At 36.6% G+C, this 21,983-nt stretch overlaps 1 protein-coding gene across 15 annotated transcripts in view; it reads right to left on the bottom strand.

Annotated features, from left to right (window-relative positions):
• Positions 1-21,983, bottom strand: part of BCL2L13 (BCL2 like 13) — a 100,794-nt gene that overhangs the window by 59,234 nt on the left and 19,577 nt on the right. For 5 of the 15 annotated variants that reach the window (XM_019757285.3, XM_088801867.1, XM_074325123.2 and 2 more), the window contains 3 exons: positions 8,741-8,848; positions 6,306-6,462; positions 2,102-2,171 (listed from right to left, as the gene is read on the bottom strand). The exons of 3 other annotated variants lie outside the window; for them this stretch is intronic. In XM_019757285.3, coding sequence (XP_019612844.3) covers positions 2,102-2,171; positions 6,306-6,462; positions 8,741-8,848 — 335 coding nt within the window. Of the gene's footprint in view, positions 1-2,101; positions 2,172-3,830; positions 3,850-6,305; positions 6,463-8,740; positions 8,849-14,739; positions 14,791-21,983 lie in introns of those variants that run through there. 7 more of the 15 variants (XM_074325118.2, XM_074325124.2, XM_074325122.2 and 4 more) reach the window with 6 other exon arrangements.

Raw genomic sequence — 21,983 nt, 5'->3', positions numbered from 1 at the left:
TTCATATAACAATGTTATGCCAAATTTTGCAAATATTCATGCAAAATATAAAATATGACTAACTGCTTCAAATTATCCAATCTGATTCTGGCTGGGGGTGCATTTCAATTGCCTACAAAAAGGCAGGTTCTTTTCAGCCCTAGAGGATTCAGAAGGAGAGTAATATTGGATTAAGCAGAGCAGGTAATGTATGTTATACTATTTTTACATATATTAATATTATGTTATATATATTATTATATAGAATAGACAAATATTCTAATTGTCATGCTTCATTTATAAGAGGTATTCAAGCCACAGCCTTGAAGATCAACAGTAGCCCTTGGTCCTGATGAGGGACTACAATGAAGCAAGGAATGGAAAAAAAGGACGTATGACGAGAGACAGTGAAGACTGGGGTTTACTCAGGTTTTTTTAAGATAACCCTAGGATCAGGGGGAGGAAGACGTACAAGAGCTGATTATAACAGACAGTAGACAGGAGTGACAGGAAGAGAATATAAAACAGGGAAAGGCTAATTAGGTGGTATCAGTTACCTAAATATTTGTTATTTGATGTGAGAAATACATTATAACCAAGCTCATTTTTATTTATAAAATCTATTTCAAACATCCATATGAGAGGTTTTTTTGTTTTTTTCATTCCAAGAAACCAAATGAAACAAACAGATATTTTAACAAACTATTTACAGCTGAGTAATACAGTAAAACTCCATAATAGTGGGGCGGCCGGATGGCTCAGTTGGTTAGAGCTCGAGCTCTCAACAACAAGGTTGCTGGCTCAATTCCCGCATAGGATGGTGGGCTGCGCCCCCTGCAACTAAGATTGAAAATGGCGACTGGACTTGGAGTTGAACTGCGCCCTCCACAACAACTTGGAGCTGATGGGTCCTGGAGAAACATACTGTTCCCCAATATTCCCCAATTTTAAAAAAATGTTTTTATTAAAAAACAACAAAAAAATTCCTTATTAGTGACTATTTGTAAACAAGGTCTCATGTTAAATGTAACATAACAGCCACTGTTTCATGAGTGCTTACTATGGTGACAATGTGCTAAACATGTACTTGCAAAACTTACGAGGATAGTTATCATCACCATTTCATATGTGTGAAAATTCAGATTTAGAAAGCTTAATTAACCTGTCCAAAGACATGCACCTAGTCCTTGACAAAGCTGACATTTGAAACAAGTCCAATTAGCCTATGATGCTGATTATTATACTATAATGTCTCCAAGGCCTGTATTAAGGTGAGCGAAAATAATATGCACCAATTAGGTATATGTAAGGTCATGTGGTCTGACTCATTAACAATTCTGAGTAAAGGTGGCTATTTGAAAAATAATTCTACGAATTTTATCTGCCCTAGCACTTTATCACTAAGGGCCATACTTCTTCCTATTCCCTTAGACTCTGCCTTTTCAAGGTGACAAGCAGCGAATACAGTCTAAGATAATGGATAAGCAGTAGAGTACAGCAGAAAAAACACTGAAGCTGGAATCAGAAGATCTTAGCTCTAGTGTTAATGCCAATATTTACGAGTCTAGTGGTCCTAGGCAAGTCATTTAACTTTTTTCTCTGATTACTCACCTGACTTAACTAAATAAATAAGTAACAGAACAAAAGCTAATAAAATCCAATCTGCTTTCTGTAAAGGACGGTTGTGATGATTGAATGAGATGTGTGACATGAGCTACTTTGTGAACTCTAAGACACAAATGGCATTACTATTCATTTACGAGAACGTGAAAAAGCTGTCTCCCAAATGAAGCCCTTATTCTTTTGCCCCTAAATATACTCACATGTAAATAACCATCTGGAGATAAATGGCATGTCTAACACAGAGAAATGAAGAAATGATGGGAAGTTAAAGACAGGAAAGAAGAGTGGCATACTATGGGACACATATTTTAGGGTCAGGCAGAACCTTGTAGCATTAATCAAAAAAGCACCTCAGTCAAAAATATGCACTTAACACAACTGGATTTATGCATTAAAAATGAGCTCTAACAGTTTTCTCTTATATGATGCTAGCAATTCCTCCTGTATTTTATCATTAATACACTAAATCTTGTAAGAGAAAATATAATTTGGTTAATACCTTATTCCAGCCGCTGGCATGAACTGTGGTCTCCAGTGTACATTCCCGATATGCCTGATATGTCACTGGCCTGTAGAGATTTTTTTTAAAAGTCTGTGTCACTAAGCAGGAAAATTCTAAATTTCCAGATGAATAAATATACAGTCTCTACTGCTCAACTTTTTGCGAAAGCAACAAAGATTATTTAACATATTGTTTTGAATGAGATGTGGCTTTTAACATTTGGTACGCATTTTGCTTCAAGCATTCTCTAATAGGCTGAGATGCTTGCTACCAGTTTGGGAAAGAAGTTAATATAATAAATTAATAATAAATAATGAAACATTTTTGATAATTGCTTGAAACTTATCAAACAGGATTTCTATGTTGTAAATAAACAAGCACTTGGATTATTAGTATGGGATAAAATAATAACAAATAAAAATTACTCATTAATAAAATTAAAAGCACAATTTTAACTTTTTTAAAAGGCAAAAAAATCTAAAATATTTTAAAATTAAAGAGACATGTCAGTGGAAAACTTCAAATTGAGGATATAAGGAGTTGGAATAAACAAGGACAATAAACGAAGCTCTATTTTTAACTTGGAGTCTTATGACACAAAATCCTGGAGGGCAGAGACACAAGCCTTTCTGATTATTTCCATGTGAGTTCTAGTCATACAAAACTCAAATCACTTAGTGAAGACAACACTCACTCACTAATTTATTGAGGAACTTTAAGTACTACATTCTAAGTCTGGGTTTTATGTGCAAATTAACAACAGCAAAAGTACTGGCTAACCAAGTAACATAGGAAAGCATCAATAGCTTGTACAATAGATTTAATAAAATTTACCCCTCCCTTTTTGGGCAAATTATATATGTAAAAAAGAAAAGTCTTATTTTAAAATCCATTCCAAAGGCTTTTTCTGCTCTGACCACTCGGGTGTGGATCTCTTCAGTCTGTGAATATAGAAAATTGGTAATAGCTACCACTTATTATCGGTAGCCTACTGTTCGGTTTTATATTTTTATATATTTGTATTTTACATATTTCATATTATTATTTTACATATTAGGAAACTGAAGCTCAGAAAAGCTAAGAGACTAGCCCAAATCCAGATAGCTGGCGAGCAGCAATGCATAAATTCATACCCAATTAGATCTGGCTCCAAAGCCACACTGCTCTGATTTGAACATAGCATTCTGAGACATGCCGTGATAATGTCTAGATGCCACATGTGGCTAATGAGCTTAGAGAGGTGGCTAGTGATGTGCTGCAAGTAAAATATAGATACCAAATTTCAAAGACTTAGTAAGAGGGAATGTAAACTATCTCAGTAAGTCTTCATATTGAGTAATGTTAAAACTATAATATTTTGAATATATAAATTAAATAAAATATATTATTAAAAAATTACGATTTAAATTTTTATGTGGCTGCTAGAAAAATTTAAATTACATATATGTGACTTGCATTATATCTATTGGACAGTGCTGGTCTAGATATCTGAGAAAACAGTTCTGATCACACAGGTATCGTTCTTTTATACAAGTCAAACTAAAGTCAATACTACAATGATGCTGAGATAAGACACCAGGGATGACCTTTTTAATAAGATATTATATACTACCTTCTTGATATCATATTCCCATCAAAGTTAGCTTACCATTTTTTAGAAGACTTGGACTAAATACTAGGTGGTTGTAAAACTTGAACTTCAGCAGATACTGTACAGTCTACCTACCTATATTCTCCCTGATGTTTACTTGCGTCTATGAGTCCCTTCACTTCCTTTTCTGAACTGTTTGATGCTGCTGTGGGTCATCAGGCTAAAAGTACTTTAGCATCCTTCAGAATGAAACATGATTTGAAATATTATATGCACACACATATGCACATGAACAATCCAGATTAAAACAGTCCAAGGAAATCTAAATCCAAGGAAATAAAAGTAAGTTGCTGGAAAATCAGCTCTTATCTGATGAGCTACTTGAACAGAACAAAGAAGAAAAAGGGGGTGGGGGGAGACCTTTTGAACCCGCTCCCCTGCAGGAAGAAATGGAGATCAAATTCCCACTTTAATAAAACTGGAGGAGTAGGTGGTATTTTCCACCTTAAAAGATATTGACAAAAACCTGTAATACTTATAGTTCACCACCAGATAATTATTTTCAAGGTATTAGTAACAGCACTTAACTTTCAAAAGTAGATTTCTAATACTCAATCACACTTATTTTATTCACAATTGGCTAAAATCTAATGGAACAGTTCCTCTTGATTGCTAAAACGGAGTGTATATTGAATTCAATATTCTTTAAAAAATAAAAGACCTCCGGTTTTGCTATTTGCCATTTGAAAGTTACATCAGATACCCTTTAGATTATGTAAAGAAAACATCTTAACGTGTCTCAACAATGAAAATATCTTTCTTTCTTTTTAAAAAACATGTTTCAGTAGACGAAAAATACTGAAATAAATGCAATACTAAAACAGAAAAAAGGTAAATTTCTGAAAAAAATTTATTCAGAGGCCTAACTTTGATACACAACCAGAGGTACCAATTTCAAAAATAATTATATCCGTGTTCAGGGTTTGGAGATAAAAAACAAAATATTCATCAAAGACAAGATTTTAAAAAACATATAATTTACTTTGCAGTAAGAAGGTATCAATTTTCCTGTACATCATGAAAAGAACTCCAAAAACAATATTTTAAAAAAAAGCTATATAATATTGTTCTTCAGAGAACTTATGATATCAATATTCCAATAAAGTTAAAATGAACAGATGGATAAATTGAGCTAGAGAGTGGTTTGCTCAAAGCTACAAATAGTGTGTACCAAAACTGGAAACGGAATTTTTTGTCTCATACATCTCAGTTATTTTACTCCCAGTCCAAACAGCTTTTACAAGTTGTTTGTTTGTTTTGACAAAACAGTAAATGTCTTCAATTCTTTCATGAAACATCAGTATGTAAAATACTGATGTTTCATCAGTATGTAAAATACAGAGCTGTTCTGGGTTAGGAAGAGTGGAGCGGCCCTAAGGAGCCTTACCCACTCACCCTGTCCCTCACCTCCGCAGGGGCCTGAAGGTTCCACAGAAGACTCAAAGCTCTGCCATTCATCTCTATTTCCTATTAAGTTTTATTTCCCTCAAATATACGGTGATGGAAGGAGAACTGACTCTGGGTGGTGAACACACAATGGGATTTATAGATGATGTATTAGAGCACTGTACACCTGAAAGCTATGAAACTTTACTAACAATTGTCACCCCAATAAACTTTAATTAAAAAAAAAGTTTTATTTCCCAACACCAATATTTATTTTTAAACTCCTCTTCGCATTGATTTTTAAATTTTTCTACATGTAAGGTTAAGAAAATCCAAATGTGATTTTCATATCACTGTCTCCTATGTATAAGTTGGATTTTTACATTTGCTGTCACCAGAATATGAAAAAACAAATTGAATTCTCCTTAAACCCAATTGCTTCCTTCTAATAAATGATAACATACAAAGGGTGCCTAGGTGAACGGAAAGAATTACCTTACTACAACAGTAATTTAGCATCTGAATTTTGGCCCTTTTAAGTGAAAGAACAGTCATCATCCTGTTTTAGATAGTTGTCAATCTTCATTAAAACAAGTAGTTTTTCTTTCATACCAATTCCTTAATGATTCTCAGCAAAGAATTAGGAGAAATGAGTTTTTAAGATTTGTATATACTTTCACTATGAGCGTCCTGCCCTTCGCTCTGTCAGAACTGCAGCTGGGGGAGAAGCTCCCCACTAGGAGATATGACAGTAGCTCCATGGGCAGAAGTACGACCCAAGGGGAGCGACGCGTGGGACACCTGAGATACAGCTATAATGTGAATCCCACGTTAGGAGGCATAGACCCTAGCCAAGGTGTTTGTGTTGGCCACCAGAGAGAATGGTCGAAAAAGGGGTCAGGACAAATAAAGTGGCTTGTATTTACAACTCAGTGAAAGTATCTGTTGAAACCTGAGAGCTCAACAAGAAAATACAAGTGATCAAATCCTTGGTGGAACAAAGCATCTGTTCCACCAGATGCTTTGGGAAAGCAAAAGAAAAAGGGAAGAAAAGTGAGGAAAGAAGTGACAGCATTCCCGTAAAACAGCCTTAACCGCCCAGAGCTGCAAGAGAAGCAGAGACTGCCTAGGCAGGCACGGCCCCACTCAGCACTGGGAACTCACTGGCTCAGGAGCCTTTGCAATGCCGTCTGTAGAGGCTCTTTCAGTTCCTGTGACACTTTTTCTCCAAGATGAGTCAAGCAGTCTTCTACTGAGCTTTCTGGGTTAGCAGGGCTGAACACTGGAGAAGTGTGACGGTCAAAGCCTGTGCTGGTGAAGGCTGAAGACAGGGCAAGAAAACCTAAGTTAGTAAACCCTACCAAAAATTGAGCCGTAACAGCTTGGGATTAAGACGCCTACGACTGAGAATAAGCTAAGTGATGAACCACTTAAAAAGGTCAGATAATCACTATGGGATATGAATCTTTCCTGAAACACAAAACTGGAGATGTCCTAAATTTAAAGATTTTTTTAAAGGAAAGATTTTTATGGAAAGTCTTAGTTTTAAGAGCAGAAAAAGACCAAACTGAAATGTTAAAATACACAAACGAATTTAGTATATTACTACAGACCAATTTAGTATAAGAATAATAAATGAGAGGCAACTCCTAGATCTATCATCCAATCCCTCTCTTAATATTTTGCTTTTACCTTTATAAATGTGGCACTTCTTAAAGCAGACTCTAATCAGTTTATTCTACCTAACAGGATTAGTCAGTCGATTACTTTCATTTCCTTTTTAAAATGAACTTTCTAACTCAATAGTCCTGCACCTGGATAAAATTTGAAGCTATGAACAAGTACGCAAGTTGCACAGGGAAGAAACAGTCATAACTTATTCCCCCTCAGCTCAAACTACCAGCCTCTCAGCTGCTTCCTCACTCCATGTTACATAGACTTAGCCACTCTCTCACTGCAGGAAGAACTGGCAGAATCATTGTTGTTCCAGGGTACAAACAGGATGCAGGGCACAGAATCCCAGTAAAGCAAGAGACTTGCACCCACTCCCTAGAGTTAGCAATAACTTCCATAAAGTATTTATTGCATTAATCTAAGGTTTGCTCCTAGAATGCTGCAAATTTCCTATAATGCATACTATTTCTTGATAAACTGTTTGCCTCCAAGAAAGACGCAAATGGTTGCAAATATTTTGTTGTCTGAACAAGCTGGATGGAGGGCGTCCCTTATAATGAGAGTTCAGTGAGGTAAGTGCATTTAAGCCTTTGGTGATTTTTTCTCCTTTTGACCTTTTGCCCATTTTGCTATGTATAAGTACTGCCACCAGAAATGGATGAAGGCTTAAAATAGAACTGGAACTTTAATCAGTTAAAAATATTGGTAAAGGAAAATAAAAGAGAAGATTAAAATTAGGTTTCTGGATTATTTGTAAATTTCTATTCCTATTCTTTCTCTCGTAACAGGAAACTGATTTATAAACATGGTTTTATAATTTTTCTTGTTAAAAATTACTGGGCAATATATATCCACACAAAAACATGTACAAGAATATTCACAGCAACATTATACATAATAGCCAAAAAGTGGACACAAGCTAAATGTCCACCAACTGATGAGTGGATAAACAAAAGGTAGTCTCTCCACACAATGAGTATTATGCTACCAAGAAGAGGAATGAAGCACTGACACATGCTAACGCATGGGTAACCCCTGAAAACACTATGCTAAGCCAGTCACAAAAGACCACACAGTGTAGGATTCCATTTATGTGTATGTCCATACTAGGCAAATGCATTGAGACTGAAGGCTAATTAGTGGTTGCCCTGGGTCAGGGTGAAGGCAGGGGTTGGTGAGAGTAGATAAAGGAAGTGACTGCTAATGTTACATGTAGTGTTTCTTTGGATGATGTTAAAAATGTTCTCAATTTAGATTGTGGTGATGGTTGAATAATTCTGTGAATACACTAAAAACCACTGAACTGTACACTTTGAATGGGCATATTTTATGGAATGTAAAATATATCTCAATAAAACTATAAAAGAAATCATAGGAGAAGATGTTCATTATGGAAGACAAAAACAAGAAATAACCTAAATGCTCCCCTCAGTAAGGGAATGACTGAATAAACAGTCAGTCAATATATGGAATTGCATATAGTTAGTAGAACGATAACTATTTTAAACGTTTATGATGCAATGTTAAGTACAAAATATGTGGCTATAAAATTACATGTGCGTTACTATTAAAACTATCTACAGCATATATGCATGCAAAAATGAAAGTAGTTTACTTACATTTTTCCCATTAATGTTGTTACTAATTATAAAGGTATCAAATACAAATCACACCACACTGAATGGGAAGTACCTTAACATGATTGTTTAGCCCATCACTTAACACCAGAAAAGGCTACATCTAAAATGTCCGCTGGGAAACAGAAACATACCCCTCAGGAAAGAAAACGGATACCTTCTAGTTTCACACTTACAATCCTATACAATGAAGTTGTGTAATGTTGAGAACACTTTACTATAAAAAAACAAATTAAACCACACCAAATAGAATCTACTAATTAACTAGAAAAATAAAAATGAACGGACCTTCAGAAATTTCTTTGTCCAGGAATTTTAGCTCTTCTTCAATTTCAGTTTTAACTTTTAATAAAACTTCTTGACCCAGAAATTGTGAAGCTACATCTTGTTGAACTCCTGAAACCAACAAAAAAGTTACTATTGAAAGAGAGAAAGAGAAGCTATTAGAATTTAGGTAGTATTTTAACTGTAAGTCAGAAAATAGTATCAAAATAAAGGCTGGGGGGCTGGGAGATATCTAAAGATGAGAAAGCTGAGGCTTGGGTAGGTTATACCACTACTGTGGAAAGCCAGTGATTGGAACTCAGGTCAGTCTGAATACAAAACCATGAAATGCAGGCTGTGTTCTCCTCATCTTCTGATTGGGCGGCTAGGAAGGCAATAGCTCAGAAATATTTTTGCCATGATAGAAAAGGAAACCTGAAAGGTTGTCTAGGTCAGTGATAATGTCTTTTGATATTGACCTTTGTGGTCCTTTATCTTCATATCTTCATGCAAACTGTAGCCCAAGAGAAGGCCTATTATCATCAAAAGATTTATATCCTCCAACTAAGAAAACTATGAATATACCAAAAGTACTGGGCACAAGCGATTCTTACACAGTAAGAGGAAAAGGAAGGTCTCGGTCTCTAGCACAGAATGAAGAACAAAGGGACAAGTCTGAAGGAGAAAAGTAGACCTGGTACTTGACTAATTTCTCCTGCCTCCGATATTTAGAACACAACTTTATCATTTCATCTAAAAACGTGAATCCAAATATGACACCCCTCACACCTCCCATTCAGAATATATTTATGGACACATCTCAAGTACTTTTTCAATTGTTCATATCACTGTTTTCCACCACTCACAAGTTTTATAGAGAGGGGTCAGCCATTTATGTTTTTACTTTTACAAGCAAAAAATTCTGAATTCAAAGATAAACTTATTAATTTAGGCCAAGAAACTTGATTATTATAGCATCTATGGGTCTTTAAAATACCTTTGAAAAAGGTTAAAATTCCTGTATCGTACAGATTTTCTGATAGTTTTCAACTTTTAAAATTGACAAAAATAATTTTCCTTCAGGCCACATTTTCATTCAGGCCACTCAGTTCCTTCTGAGCTGAGACTAACCAAAATAAACTCAGACCCTTAAAAGAATTTTTGGTGGAAAATATAAAATTCCTTGGGTATTTCTAGTTGAAGTGCAACACAAAGGATCCTCTCAATGTCATGATTAACATATATTTTGCCTAACTAGACATTTCACTTGCCATTTCTGACTACATAAATACCTTAAATGAAACTACAGTCATAAAAACTTTAAAACATTACATATAACAGATACAATCTATTATACAAAATTTGAAGACAATATATCCTAGGAAGAAGGTAATCTTCAGAAAGTCTCATAAAGCATAAAAGTCTACCTTTACAGGTAGGCCTTTTTTCCTCAAATTTTTTTATTGTGGTTAAAACACATATAACATAAAATTTACCATCTTTACCATTTTAAAGTTTATAATTCAGTAGTATTAAATACATTAACTATTGTGGTACCAGCACCACCACCCATCTCCAGCACTCTTCAGCTTATAAAACTGAAACTCTGTACCTATTAAACACTAAACTAACCCTCATTCCCTCCTTCACTTCCAGCCCCTGGCAGCCACCACTCTACTTTCTGTCTCCATGATTTGGACGATTCTAAGTACTTTATATAAGGGGAATCATACAGTATTTCTCTTTTGGAGACTTGCTTATTTTGCTGACAGACTTTTAATAAATCAAATACTGTTTATTAATTACAGTAGGTTTTCCCTTTAGATGCAATTTGTAGTTTTAGATGGTTCTGCAACAGCACTGATTAATATAACTACACTAGGTAAAGTGACCTCTAGAATATGTTGTGACATTATTAAAATAAGGCAAACACATACTGATAAATTAATTTAAAATCAATCTAATTTCTTTCAATGAAATTATCTTTCTCCCTTTTGGCTTCCTGGAATGCAGCTCAGTAGAGTGAAACATAAGCTTTAGAGTCAAGCATTCCAGCTCATCACTACATATAACCTTGGGCAAGAAAAACAATCTTCTTGAACCTCTCCTCTTATGTAAAATGGGTAAATAATACCACAAAGGGATGTTGTCAAGGGTAATGAGATAAATAAGTACCATCCCATCAAAAATGCTCAGTAGAGAATAGCTTCCGCTCACCAATCCTTCTGATTCTCTAAAATGTTGTTATTTGATAGTAATCTTTCCCCAAACCTGTCTCTGTGAACAGAATCAGCTCACCATAGATTTCTAATCAATGATGTTAATACAGAATCTGCTTTCAGTACTGTAAGAGTTGGGATCAGCAGGAACAACCTTCTGACAGTTGAGATAATGATATAAAATAGGACTGTTATAACACAAACTAGGAGAAATCTTGATAGACAGTAACTCTTGCTCTTCAATTGTTGCAGAGAGAATTGATCTAAAACTAAAATCTTTTTTTCCCCCCGAGCATATAGCCACAGAAGTTTAATTAAGTTATAGTCAAAAATTCAAAAGTAGGGCCGGCCCGGTGGCTCAGGCGGTTAGTGCTCCATGCTCCTAACTCCGAAGGCTGCCGGTTCGATTCCCACATGGGCCAGTGGGCTCTCAACCACAAGGTTGCCAGTTCAATTCCTCGAGTCCCGCAAGGGATGATGGGCAGCACCCCCTGCAACTATGATTGAACACGGCACCTTGAGCTGAGCTGCCGCTGAGCTCCCAGATGGCTCAGTTGGTTGGAATGTGTCCTCTCAACCACAAGGTTGCCAGTTCAATTCCTCGAGTCCCGCAAGGAGTGGTGGGCTGCACCCCCTTCAACTAACAACGGCAACTGGACCTGGAGCGGAGCTGCGCCCTCCACAACTAAGACTGAAAGAACAACAACTTGATTTGGAAAAAAGGCCTGGAAGTACACACTGTTCCCCAATAAAGTCCTGTTCCCCTTCCCCAATAAAATCTTAAAAAAAAAAAAAAAAAAAAATTCAAATGTAAATTTTTTTTAATTTAAGGGTACAATTCACAAGAAATTCATCTGGGGAGTTTTATGAAGAAGCCACATTTCTGAATACCAGATGTTCATGGTTTTCTACATTTCCAGGTGTGGCTTGCCTCTATGAGACTTGATTTCGAGCTTTTTCCAGGTTAAACTAATCTCTGCCATACTCAAGAACATAAGAATTTTGACCAATCACTGTAATGAGCTACAGTGAATGGAAGTGCTTTTGAGAGAAATTCTTTTTATACATACTGATATTCCTTCAAATTTACTTCCACGACAGAAGCAGGTTAACAGCCATGCTGGAAAAGTTTTGATTAGCCTTTCAGGTTCTGAAGAAACATTTCAAACGTAACATCTGCTAGTTTGCTCCTGACGTGCCCTTAATCAGAAACATAGGACACCTAAACATTTCACTCTTGACAGAGAATACAACCTGTTGGACCTAATTTTTTATAAGTTTCCTGACATGAAAGGTAGTCCTTCCATTCCTCTTTATTCTAGAGTTTATCCTCATATTAAGCTAGACCATCAGAAAAGTACATACGCATAATCTACATTACCAGATAGTGTTAACTATTTGTTTTAACTGAGCTGCACTTTGGTGCCATTTCCTTAGCTTTTATCCAGAATCACTTCAAGAGGTAGTTTTAAAACCAACTGTGTTTCCCCGAAAGTAAGACCTAACCAGAAAATAAGCCCTAGCATGATTTTTCAGGATGACATCCCCTGAACATAAGCCTTAATGCGTCTTTTGGAGCAAAAATTAATATAAGACCCGATCTTATTTTTGGGGAAACACGGTAATACTGTATTTGATATTGACAACATTTTCTACTACATTTCTCTGTGCCATACTTAATAAAGCTCTAAGTGAAAAAAATCTTTTGAAAACTAATGTTCCACTTAAAATAGTATAGCTTCCTAGAAATAAGCATACTTCCACTTTTTTTTGTGGCTTTATCTCAGAACCAAATTCACCGCTCTGTGCTAGTACAGGACCTTATAGACTGCATATTTGTGCTCTAGTATCCCATTATAGAATTGTATCGTTTTCCTAGTCTGATTTTATTTATTAGAATACTTCTATTTATTTAGATTTTCCATTATGTATTATTAAATTATATGTGGCAAGGAATTTTTAAAATTCATTCCTGTTCCTACCCAGTATGAATTCACTGCCAACTTCTGCACTAACAAAAAAGACATATTATGCTACATTTCTAGCTAAACTGGACTGTCCTTCCTTTTCCTGATTATTCAAATTCTGTCCACTCTGCAAGGACCAATTTAAGTCTCTCTACTTCTCCATAATATCTTCTCGAATTACTTCTGTATCACTGACATTTGAACATTTACATAATTTAGTCTGTGCCACTTAGTTTAACACTTATTAAACATATACTATCTTATATTGCTCAAAGATTACATAGTTTATTATCATTATTCTAACCAGATTACGAACTATTTGAGATACTTTGATAGTGACAGCTATCACTGTCACTGTGATGAAGACTCAAAAGAATTATTATAGAGGTACATGTAGAGATGACAACCCTGCTGAGGAGAGAGGACACTTAAGAAAAAAGACAGGGGCAGACATGTGGCTCAGGTGGTTAGCGCGCGAGCTCTAGGCAACGGGGCTGCCGATTCGATTCCCACATGGGCCAGCGAGCTGCGCCTTCCGCAACTAGAATAAAGTCAATGAGCTGCCGCTCAGCTCCCGGGTGGCCAGGTGGCTCAGTTGGTTGGAGCACCGGCTCTCAACCACAAGGTTGCCGGTTCTACTCCTCGACTCCTGCAAGGGACGGTGGGCTGTGACCCCTGCAACTAACAACAGCAACTGGACCTGGAGCTGAGCTGCACCCTCCACAACTAAGACTGAAAGGACAACAACTTGACTTGGAAAAAATCCTGGAAGTACACACTGTTCCCCAATGGAATCCTGTTCCCCTTCCCCAATAAAATCTTAAAAAGAAAAGAAAAAAAGACAATAAAAGTTATATATAAATTCAACAGAATAAAAAAAGGAAAATGTTATCTATATATTTTGAGGCAAGCTCAAATGACAAAAGTTAAAAGAAATAAAATGAGAATTCATTTTACATAAAAGAATAAGAATACAGACCATCCACATACATAGAACAGTAACTAGAACATTTATTTATGGTGATGGAATTGTGATGGAGAATATTGAGAATGAAGAATTGAAAAAAAAAGACATCAACTATATCTCCACGCTTATGAGAGTTTTATCACTGTCTGAATCATAGAATTTTAAATTTGGAAAGGTATGTAAAGAAAAGGCTGTCTAGTCCATCCTCCTCATTAGATGACGAACATGGGACTTGGAGATTTTAAATGACTTGCCTCGGCTCAAATAAATCATACAGAAACAAGGTTAAAAAGTAGATAACCTACTTTTTAAGTAAAATTACTGCTGAATTTCAGAACATATGATTATAATTTTTTATGAGTAGTGAAAAATAAGGAATACATGAATGTTTTATCTGCCATCTGCCTCTTTTTGGAAAATCTATATACCTAAAACATATACACACCCACATACCCAATGACACTACCACCAATGCCACTACCATGACACAAAGTAAGTGACAATAATGTCTTGGTTACCATATGCCTCACCACACCAGATTAAAGAAAAGCAGCTGATTAAAGGAGTGACTATTCTCATGAGACTAATGTGATGCTGATTATACATAACAAGTTGTCACAGTTGATAATAAGCCATGTGGAAAACCTAAACCAGAAAAAGTCTACCGTTGTCAGGGCACAAAAGGCTATTTATTTAGCTAACCAATGACATAGACAGACTCAGTGATTTTCATTTAATCAAAACCCCCTCCAAACCCCCGACTTTCAAAAACATAGAGTTATACACCAATGCAGCATAAATTCTGTACTATAAACCAGGAAAAAAATATTTTAAAGACAAACAGACTTTAACACACTAAATCCCACCCACCTCATTGCCAAATGGAGAGTCACGTGAGTCAGCAATCAACACATTCCAGCCCTGAAATACATTCAGTATTTCAAAGTGAATATCAGATTAACAATTACCCAGAGAATATACTTAAAATACAGATTCCCAGGCCCCAGCATGGAGCGTCTACTTCAGAAGGTCTGGGGTAGGGCTCCAAGATCTTTGTTTTAACAAGTATTCAGGCAATTAGTTCTGACAAATACTGCTCTAGACAACCCAAATAATTATAATCAAATTAAAAACATCTACTAACCATATAGATAACATGGTTCAATTATTCATTCAATAGCAAAAACAAATACCCCAAAAGATACTATATTGGACCACTAAATAAGAAATCAAATTAGAAAATAATAATCAAATTCCAAATTTGCCAATCATGACGGCAGTTTTCAGGTGCCAGTGTTACCATACCCTCCTGGCATCCTGCAGACTGGGAAAAAAAACTTGAGGTAGGGCAGACTCTAAGAATACAAATGCAGAGAAAAATTACCATGCACTCAACTCAAAGTCTGGTTTCATAATAGGACCAAACATCTTCTGTTCTTGATAGAAAGACCGTGGGAAAAAAGAAACAGTACACATCTCCAGAAATGAAGAATTGTGAATCATAATTTGGGATGGGGAGGTATAAGAATCGGTCTTGAACAGTTGATCAGAGATGGCAATTCTCCCCAAATTGATCTACAGATTAAATGCAATCCCTATCAAGATTCCTACTGCCTTTTTTCCATAAATGGACAAGACACTCCTAAAATTCATATAGAATTGCAAGAGACACAGCATAGTCAAAGAATTTTTTAAAAAGAATAAAGTTGGAAGACTCACACTTCACAATTTTAAAACTTACTACAAAATTACAGTAATCAAAATAGTATGGTAATAGTATAGAAAAAGACATACAGACTGATGAAACCCAATTGAAAAGCCAGAAATAAATCCATATATTTAAGGTCAACTGATTTTTGACAAGGGTACCAAGGTCATTCCATGGGGGAAGAATAGCCTTTTCAAGAAATGGTGCTGGAACAACTGGCTATTCCCATGCAATAGAATGACTCTGGACTTCACATCATATAAAAAAAAATAATTCAAAATAGATCAAAGATACAAATTTAAGAGCTAAAACTATAAATCACATACATAGGTGAAAATGTATGTGACCCATAGCTAAGTCTCTCAGCTATGACACCAAAAGCATAAGAAATCAAAGAAAACGTAGATCAATTGGACTTCATAAAAACTAAAAACTTTTGTATGCCAAAGGACACTACCAATACAGTGAAAACACAAACCACAGAATGGAAGAAAATATCTCTGGAAATCACATGTCTGGAAAGGGTCTGGTAGCCAGAATATATTACAAAGTCTTACAACTCAACAATAGAAAGACGAATAACCCAATTTTTAAAAATGGGCAAAGGATATGAATACACATTCCTCCAAAGTTATACAAATGCCCAATAAGCACCTGAAAAGATGTTCAACATCATTAGCCATTAGGGAAATGCAAATTAAAACCACAGTGTGATACCACTGCACACCCACCAGGATGGCTATAAGAAAAAAATACAGATAACAGCCAAGTTTGGCAAAGATGTGAAGAAACTGGAACCCTCACACATAGTTGGTGTATGGTCCAGGAAAGTGGTCCAGTCACTTTGGAAGGCACCTTGACAGTTTCTTACAAAACTAAATATACTCTTCCCATATCATCTAGCAATCATGCTCCTTGGTATTTACCCAAATGGGTTAAAAACTTATACCTACACAAAACCCTGCACATAAATGTTTAACAGCTTTACACATAATTGCCAAAACTTGGAAGCAATCAAGATATTCTACAACAGCTGAATGGATAAATATAGTACATCCATACAAGGGAATATTATTCAGCAATAAAAAGACATGAGCTACCACAATGAGATACCACTTCACATTCATTAGGCTAACAATTACAAAAATTTAAAACAAACAAACAAACAGAAAACAACAACTGTTGGTGAGGATGTGGAAAAACTGGAATTCCTGTGTGCTGCTGATGGGGCTATAAACTGCTGCACCTACTGTGAAAAAAAGTATGCCAGTTCCTCAAAAACTTAAACATAGAATTACCATGTGGTCCAGCAATACTACACGTGGGAATGTACCCAAAAGAACTGAAAGCAGAGACTCAGACAGATATCTGTAGACCAATATTTAGAGCAGCATTATTCACAATAGCTGAAAGGTAGAAATAACCCAAATGTCCATTAATAGATGAATGGATAAACAAAATGTGCTACATGCATACAATGGAATATTATCCATCCTTGAAAAGAAATGATATTCTGATACGTGCTACAACATGGATGAACCTTCAAAACATGTTAAGCAAAATAAGGCAGACACAAAAGGACAAATATTATATAATTCCACTCAAATGAGATGCTTGGAATAGTCAAATTCACAGAGAGAGAAAGTAGAATAGTAGTTGTCTGAGGGTGGAGGAGAAGGGGAAAATTGGGAGTTACTGTTTAATGGTTGAACAAATAGCAAACCAGTATCACAACTACATGAATCTGACAGTCACATTACTAATTAACAGACATGAAATTTCCTTCCTAACCTAAGAAAGACATGTTTTATTAAATCCATATTAACTACTGTAGCACCGAGGCTCTCCATATTAATACTTACGATATATGCAAAGTTGAGCACAACAAGTTATTATTTGGCATCAAATGTCTCCGGAAGTCAGCTGGACTTCTTCTATTCAGAATATACAACCCTTTTTTTTCTTTCCCCTTTTCTTCTGCCTCTACCCCCCACCCCACCCCCACCCCCTGTCTGGTTCAAGCCATTGTTTCTCAGTCCAGTTGTGTAGGACACAGCTCCCTGGCCCATGCTGGTATTATGAGCCTTGCACGCCCCCCCTCCCCGGGTCGCCGGGCATCGGTTGGCCACTCAGAGCAGCTCATGGCAGCTCTCGCCGGCTGCCAGTTGCTCACGCTGGCCACCGTCCACTCATGGCGGCACACAGTAGCCCACAGCAGCACATAGCAGCCCACTGTGTCTCACGTCAACCTCCAGCTGCACACGGCAGCCCAGCTCCAGGGAGAGCTGTTGTTCACAATCTTAGCTGTAGAGGGTGCAGCTCACTGGCCCATGTGGGAATAGAACCGCAACCTAGGCGTTAGGAGCATGGCTCTCCAACCACCTGAGCCACCAGGCCATCCCCAGAATATATAATACTGAACAAGGCTGACTACATTCAACATAAAGTAACAGTCTAGGAGAGTTGACTAGTTCTGCAAAAGTGTAAAGTATTTATGGAAAAGTCTGTACATAGCATATGACTCACTTAGGAAAAAAAATGAAACACATTTAATGTGACAGATACCTTGAGTCTTAAATAGTCACCTCATTTAGACTCTTCTCACACTTATTGCTTCATGACTTGAAACCAAACCTACCCACATTACACCAATGAATGCGATAGTAGATCCTATGCATAGCATAGGAGTGTGTTCTATACCACATTTTAGATAACAAATAGGATAGACAGGTTCCCTCTAAGAAGTTAGCCCACACATTTTGTATTTATGTGTAAATTTTACACTTGGGCTTACAAGAAAACAATATAAGGATAACAACCAAATTTCAAAAACAAAACAAAAATGCCAAAGCAGGTAAACTCCTCAGATCCTACAATGTTCAGGTGGAAAAAAAAATTCTACGCTGAAACAGGAAAAAACATTGATCAATACAATCCCTAAGGTCCTTCTAAATTTAGTACGTCACAGGGGTTGAAAAGGTGTGGTTTTTGTGAGCATGGCTTCTGTTACACTACGTTACTGAGAAATAATACAAATGAGTAGAATTTGGATAGGTGGAGAAGTGTATATTAGGATGACCAACTTGTGTCACTTTGCTCATTATTTCCCCAGTTTTACTCAATCCTGGGGAAACTGGACAGCTACTTGGTCATCCTACGTGTATATTTGGCAGATATGTTAATTAGGACAGGCTAGTCTATACTGCAGTAATAAATACAAGGTATGACCAAATAATACGGTAGATGTTTAAATTTAAAAAAATTTATTACAGTGAAATACACATTGCCACTAATCCCCCTCAAAATACTTCCCCTTACTTCGGACACATGTATCCCACTGTTCTTGCCACTTTCTGAAGCAGTTCTGAAAGTCCTCTTTTGTGAGTGTCTTTAGTTGCACTGTCATGGTTGCCTCTATGTCCTGAATCATTTTGACTTTGGGGAAGAGCCAGAAGTCTCAAGGTACCAGATCCAGGGAATAAGGTGGATGAGGGCACATTGTAATGTTTTTATTTGACAGAAATTGCCATACCAGAAGCGATGTGTGATATGGAGCGTTGTCATGATGGAGAATGATTTACAGCACACTTTACAACACACCTCTCAACTGTAGCTCACACCCGACTACCTGCACCGAACAAGTTGAAACTTGTCATACAGTTACTAAGATTTGACATGCCGCTTTCCGTATTGAAGATCCCTGCCTTTCTATTGGATGGCACTTGGCAGAAGCATTCACCGTATTTTGTGATCACAACAGAGAGGCTCTGTATCACACATCGCTTCTGGTACGGCAATTTCTGTCAAATAAAAACATTACAGTGCGTCCTCATCCACCTTATTCATGGGATCTGGTACCTTCCCCAAAGTCAAAATGATTCAGAACGTTGAAGCAGCCACGACAGCACAACTAAAAACACTCACAAAAGAGAACTTCCAGAACTGCCTCAGAAAGTGACAAGAACAATGTGATTAGTGTGTTTGAAGCGAGGGGAAGTTTTTTTTTTTTAATTTATTTTTAAAATGTATTGGGGTGACAATTGTTAGTAAAATTACATAGATTTCAGGTGTACAATTCTGTATTACATCATCTATAAATCCCATTGTGTGTTCACCACCCAGAGTCAATTCTCCTTCCATCACCATATATTTGATCCCCCTTACCCTCATCTCCCACCCCCCAACCCCCTTACCCTCTGGTAACCACTAAACTATTGTCTGTGTCTATGAGTTTCTGTTTCTCATTTGTTTGTCTTGTTCTTTTGTTGTTTTTGGTTTATATACCACATATCAGTGAAATCACATGGTTCTCTGCTTTTTCTGTCTGACTTATTTCGCTCAGCATTACACTCTCAAGATCCATCCATGTTGTCACAAATGTTCCTATATCATCTTTTCTTATTGCCGAATAGTATTCCATTGTGTATATATACCACAACTTCTTTATCCATTCATCTATCAAAGGACATTTTGGTTGTTTCCATGTCTTGGCCACCGTAAACAAAGCTGCAATGAACATTGGAGCACACGTGTCTTTATCTCTAAATGTTTTCAGATTTTTTGGGTAGATACCCAGGAGAGGGATTGCTGGGTTATATGGCAATTCTATTCGTAATTTTTTGAGGAACCTCCACACTGCCTTCCATAATGGCTGCACCAGTCTGCATTCCCACCAACAGTGTATGAGGGTTCCTTTTTCTCCACAGCCTCTCCAACATTTGTTACTATTTGTCTTGTTGATGATAGCCATTCTGACTGGGGTGAGGTGATATCTCATTGTGGTTTTGATTTGCATTTCTCTGATGATTAGTGATGTTGAGCATTTTTTCATGTCTATTTGCCATTTGTATGTCCTCTTTGGAGAAATGTCTCTTCAAGTCCTCTGCCCATTTTTTTGTTTTTTTGTTGTTGAGTTGCATGAGTTCCTTGTATATTTTGGATATTAGCCCCTTATTAGAGGCACTGTTTGCAAAAATCTTCTCCCATTCAGTTGGTGGCCTCTTTATTTTGTCGATGGTTTCTTTTGCTGTGCAGAGGCTTTTAAGTTTCGTATAGTCCCTTTCGTTTATTTTACCTTTTACTTCCATTGCCTTTGGAGTCAAATTCATGAAATGCTCTTTGAACCCAAGGTCCATAAGTTTAGTACCTATGTTTTCTTCTATGCAGTTTATTGTGTCAGGTCTTATGCTTAAGTCTTTGATCCATTTTGAATTAACTTTGGTACATGGTGACAGATAGCAGTCCAGTTTCATTCTTTTGCACGTGGCTATCCAATTCTCCCAGCACCATTTATTGAAGAGGCTGTCTTTGCTCCATTGTATGTTTTTAGCTTCTTTGTCAAAAATTATCTGTCCATATTTATGTGGTTTGATTTCTGGGTTCTCAATTCTATTCCATTGGTCTATGTGTCTGTTTTTCTGTCAATACCATGCTGTTTTGATTATTGTAACCCTGTAGTACAAGCCAAAGTCAGGAAGTGTGATACCTCCATTATTGTTCTTTTTTCTTAAGATTGCTTTGGCTATTCGGGGTCTTTTGTGGTTCCAAACAAATCTGATGATTTTCGGTTCTATTTCTTTAAAAAATGCCATTGGGATTTTGATGGGGATTGCATTGAATCTGTATATTGCTTTGGGTAATATGGCCATTTTAACTATGTTGATTCTTCCAATCTATGAGCACAGAATGTCTTTCCATTTCTTTGTGTCTTCTTCAATTTCTTTCAAAAATGTCTTATAGTTTTCAGCATATAGGTCCTGCACATCCTTGGTTAACTTTATTCCTAGGTATTTTATTCTTTTTGCTGCAATTGCAAAAGGAATTGTTTTTTGTATTTCTTTTTCTGAGATTTCATTGTTAGTATATAGGAAAGCAATGAACTTTTGTACGTTGACTTTGTAGCCAGCAACTTTACTGTATTTGTTGATTGTTTCTAATAGCTTTTTGGTGGAGTCTTTAGGGTTTTCTATATATAGCATCATGTCATCTGCAAAGAGTGATAATTAACTTCTTCATTCCCAATTTGGATGCCTTTTATTTCTTTCTCTTGCGTGATTGCTCTGGCAAGGACTTCCAACACTATGTTGAAAAGCAGAGGGCTGATAGGGGACAGCCCTGTTGTGTTCCTGAACGTATGGGTTGTTTAAAATACAAGGCAATAACAAACATAAGACGCAGAGGCAATGAGACTATATCATGGGTACCAATGAAAGTTTTGCAGAGTAGCCTTAGGGAAAAGGGAGCAACTGTGGGTTCTCAATGCAAGAGGCAATGTTAGGAAGCTCAATCTGCTTGTAGCATGTAAAACGTATGAATAAGAGGACATAAAATGAAGGAGAAAATCAGGAGACATCTGCAATAATTTGAAGCAGGACCTATAAGATAATGGGAGAATCGTCACAAAAAT

Source organism: Rhinolophus sinicus, chromosome 1 (assembly GCF_057876585.1).
Source record: "Rhinolophus sinicus isolate RSI-liver-muscle chromosome 1, RSI-T2T, whole genome shotgun sequence".
In the NCBI taxonomy this organism is placed as follows: Eukaryota; Metazoa; Chordata; class Mammalia; order Chiroptera; family Rhinolophidae; genus Rhinolophus; species Rhinolophus sinicus.
Note: the sequence above shows the minus strand (reverse complement) of the source record. Positions and strands in the feature narration are given on the sequence as shown.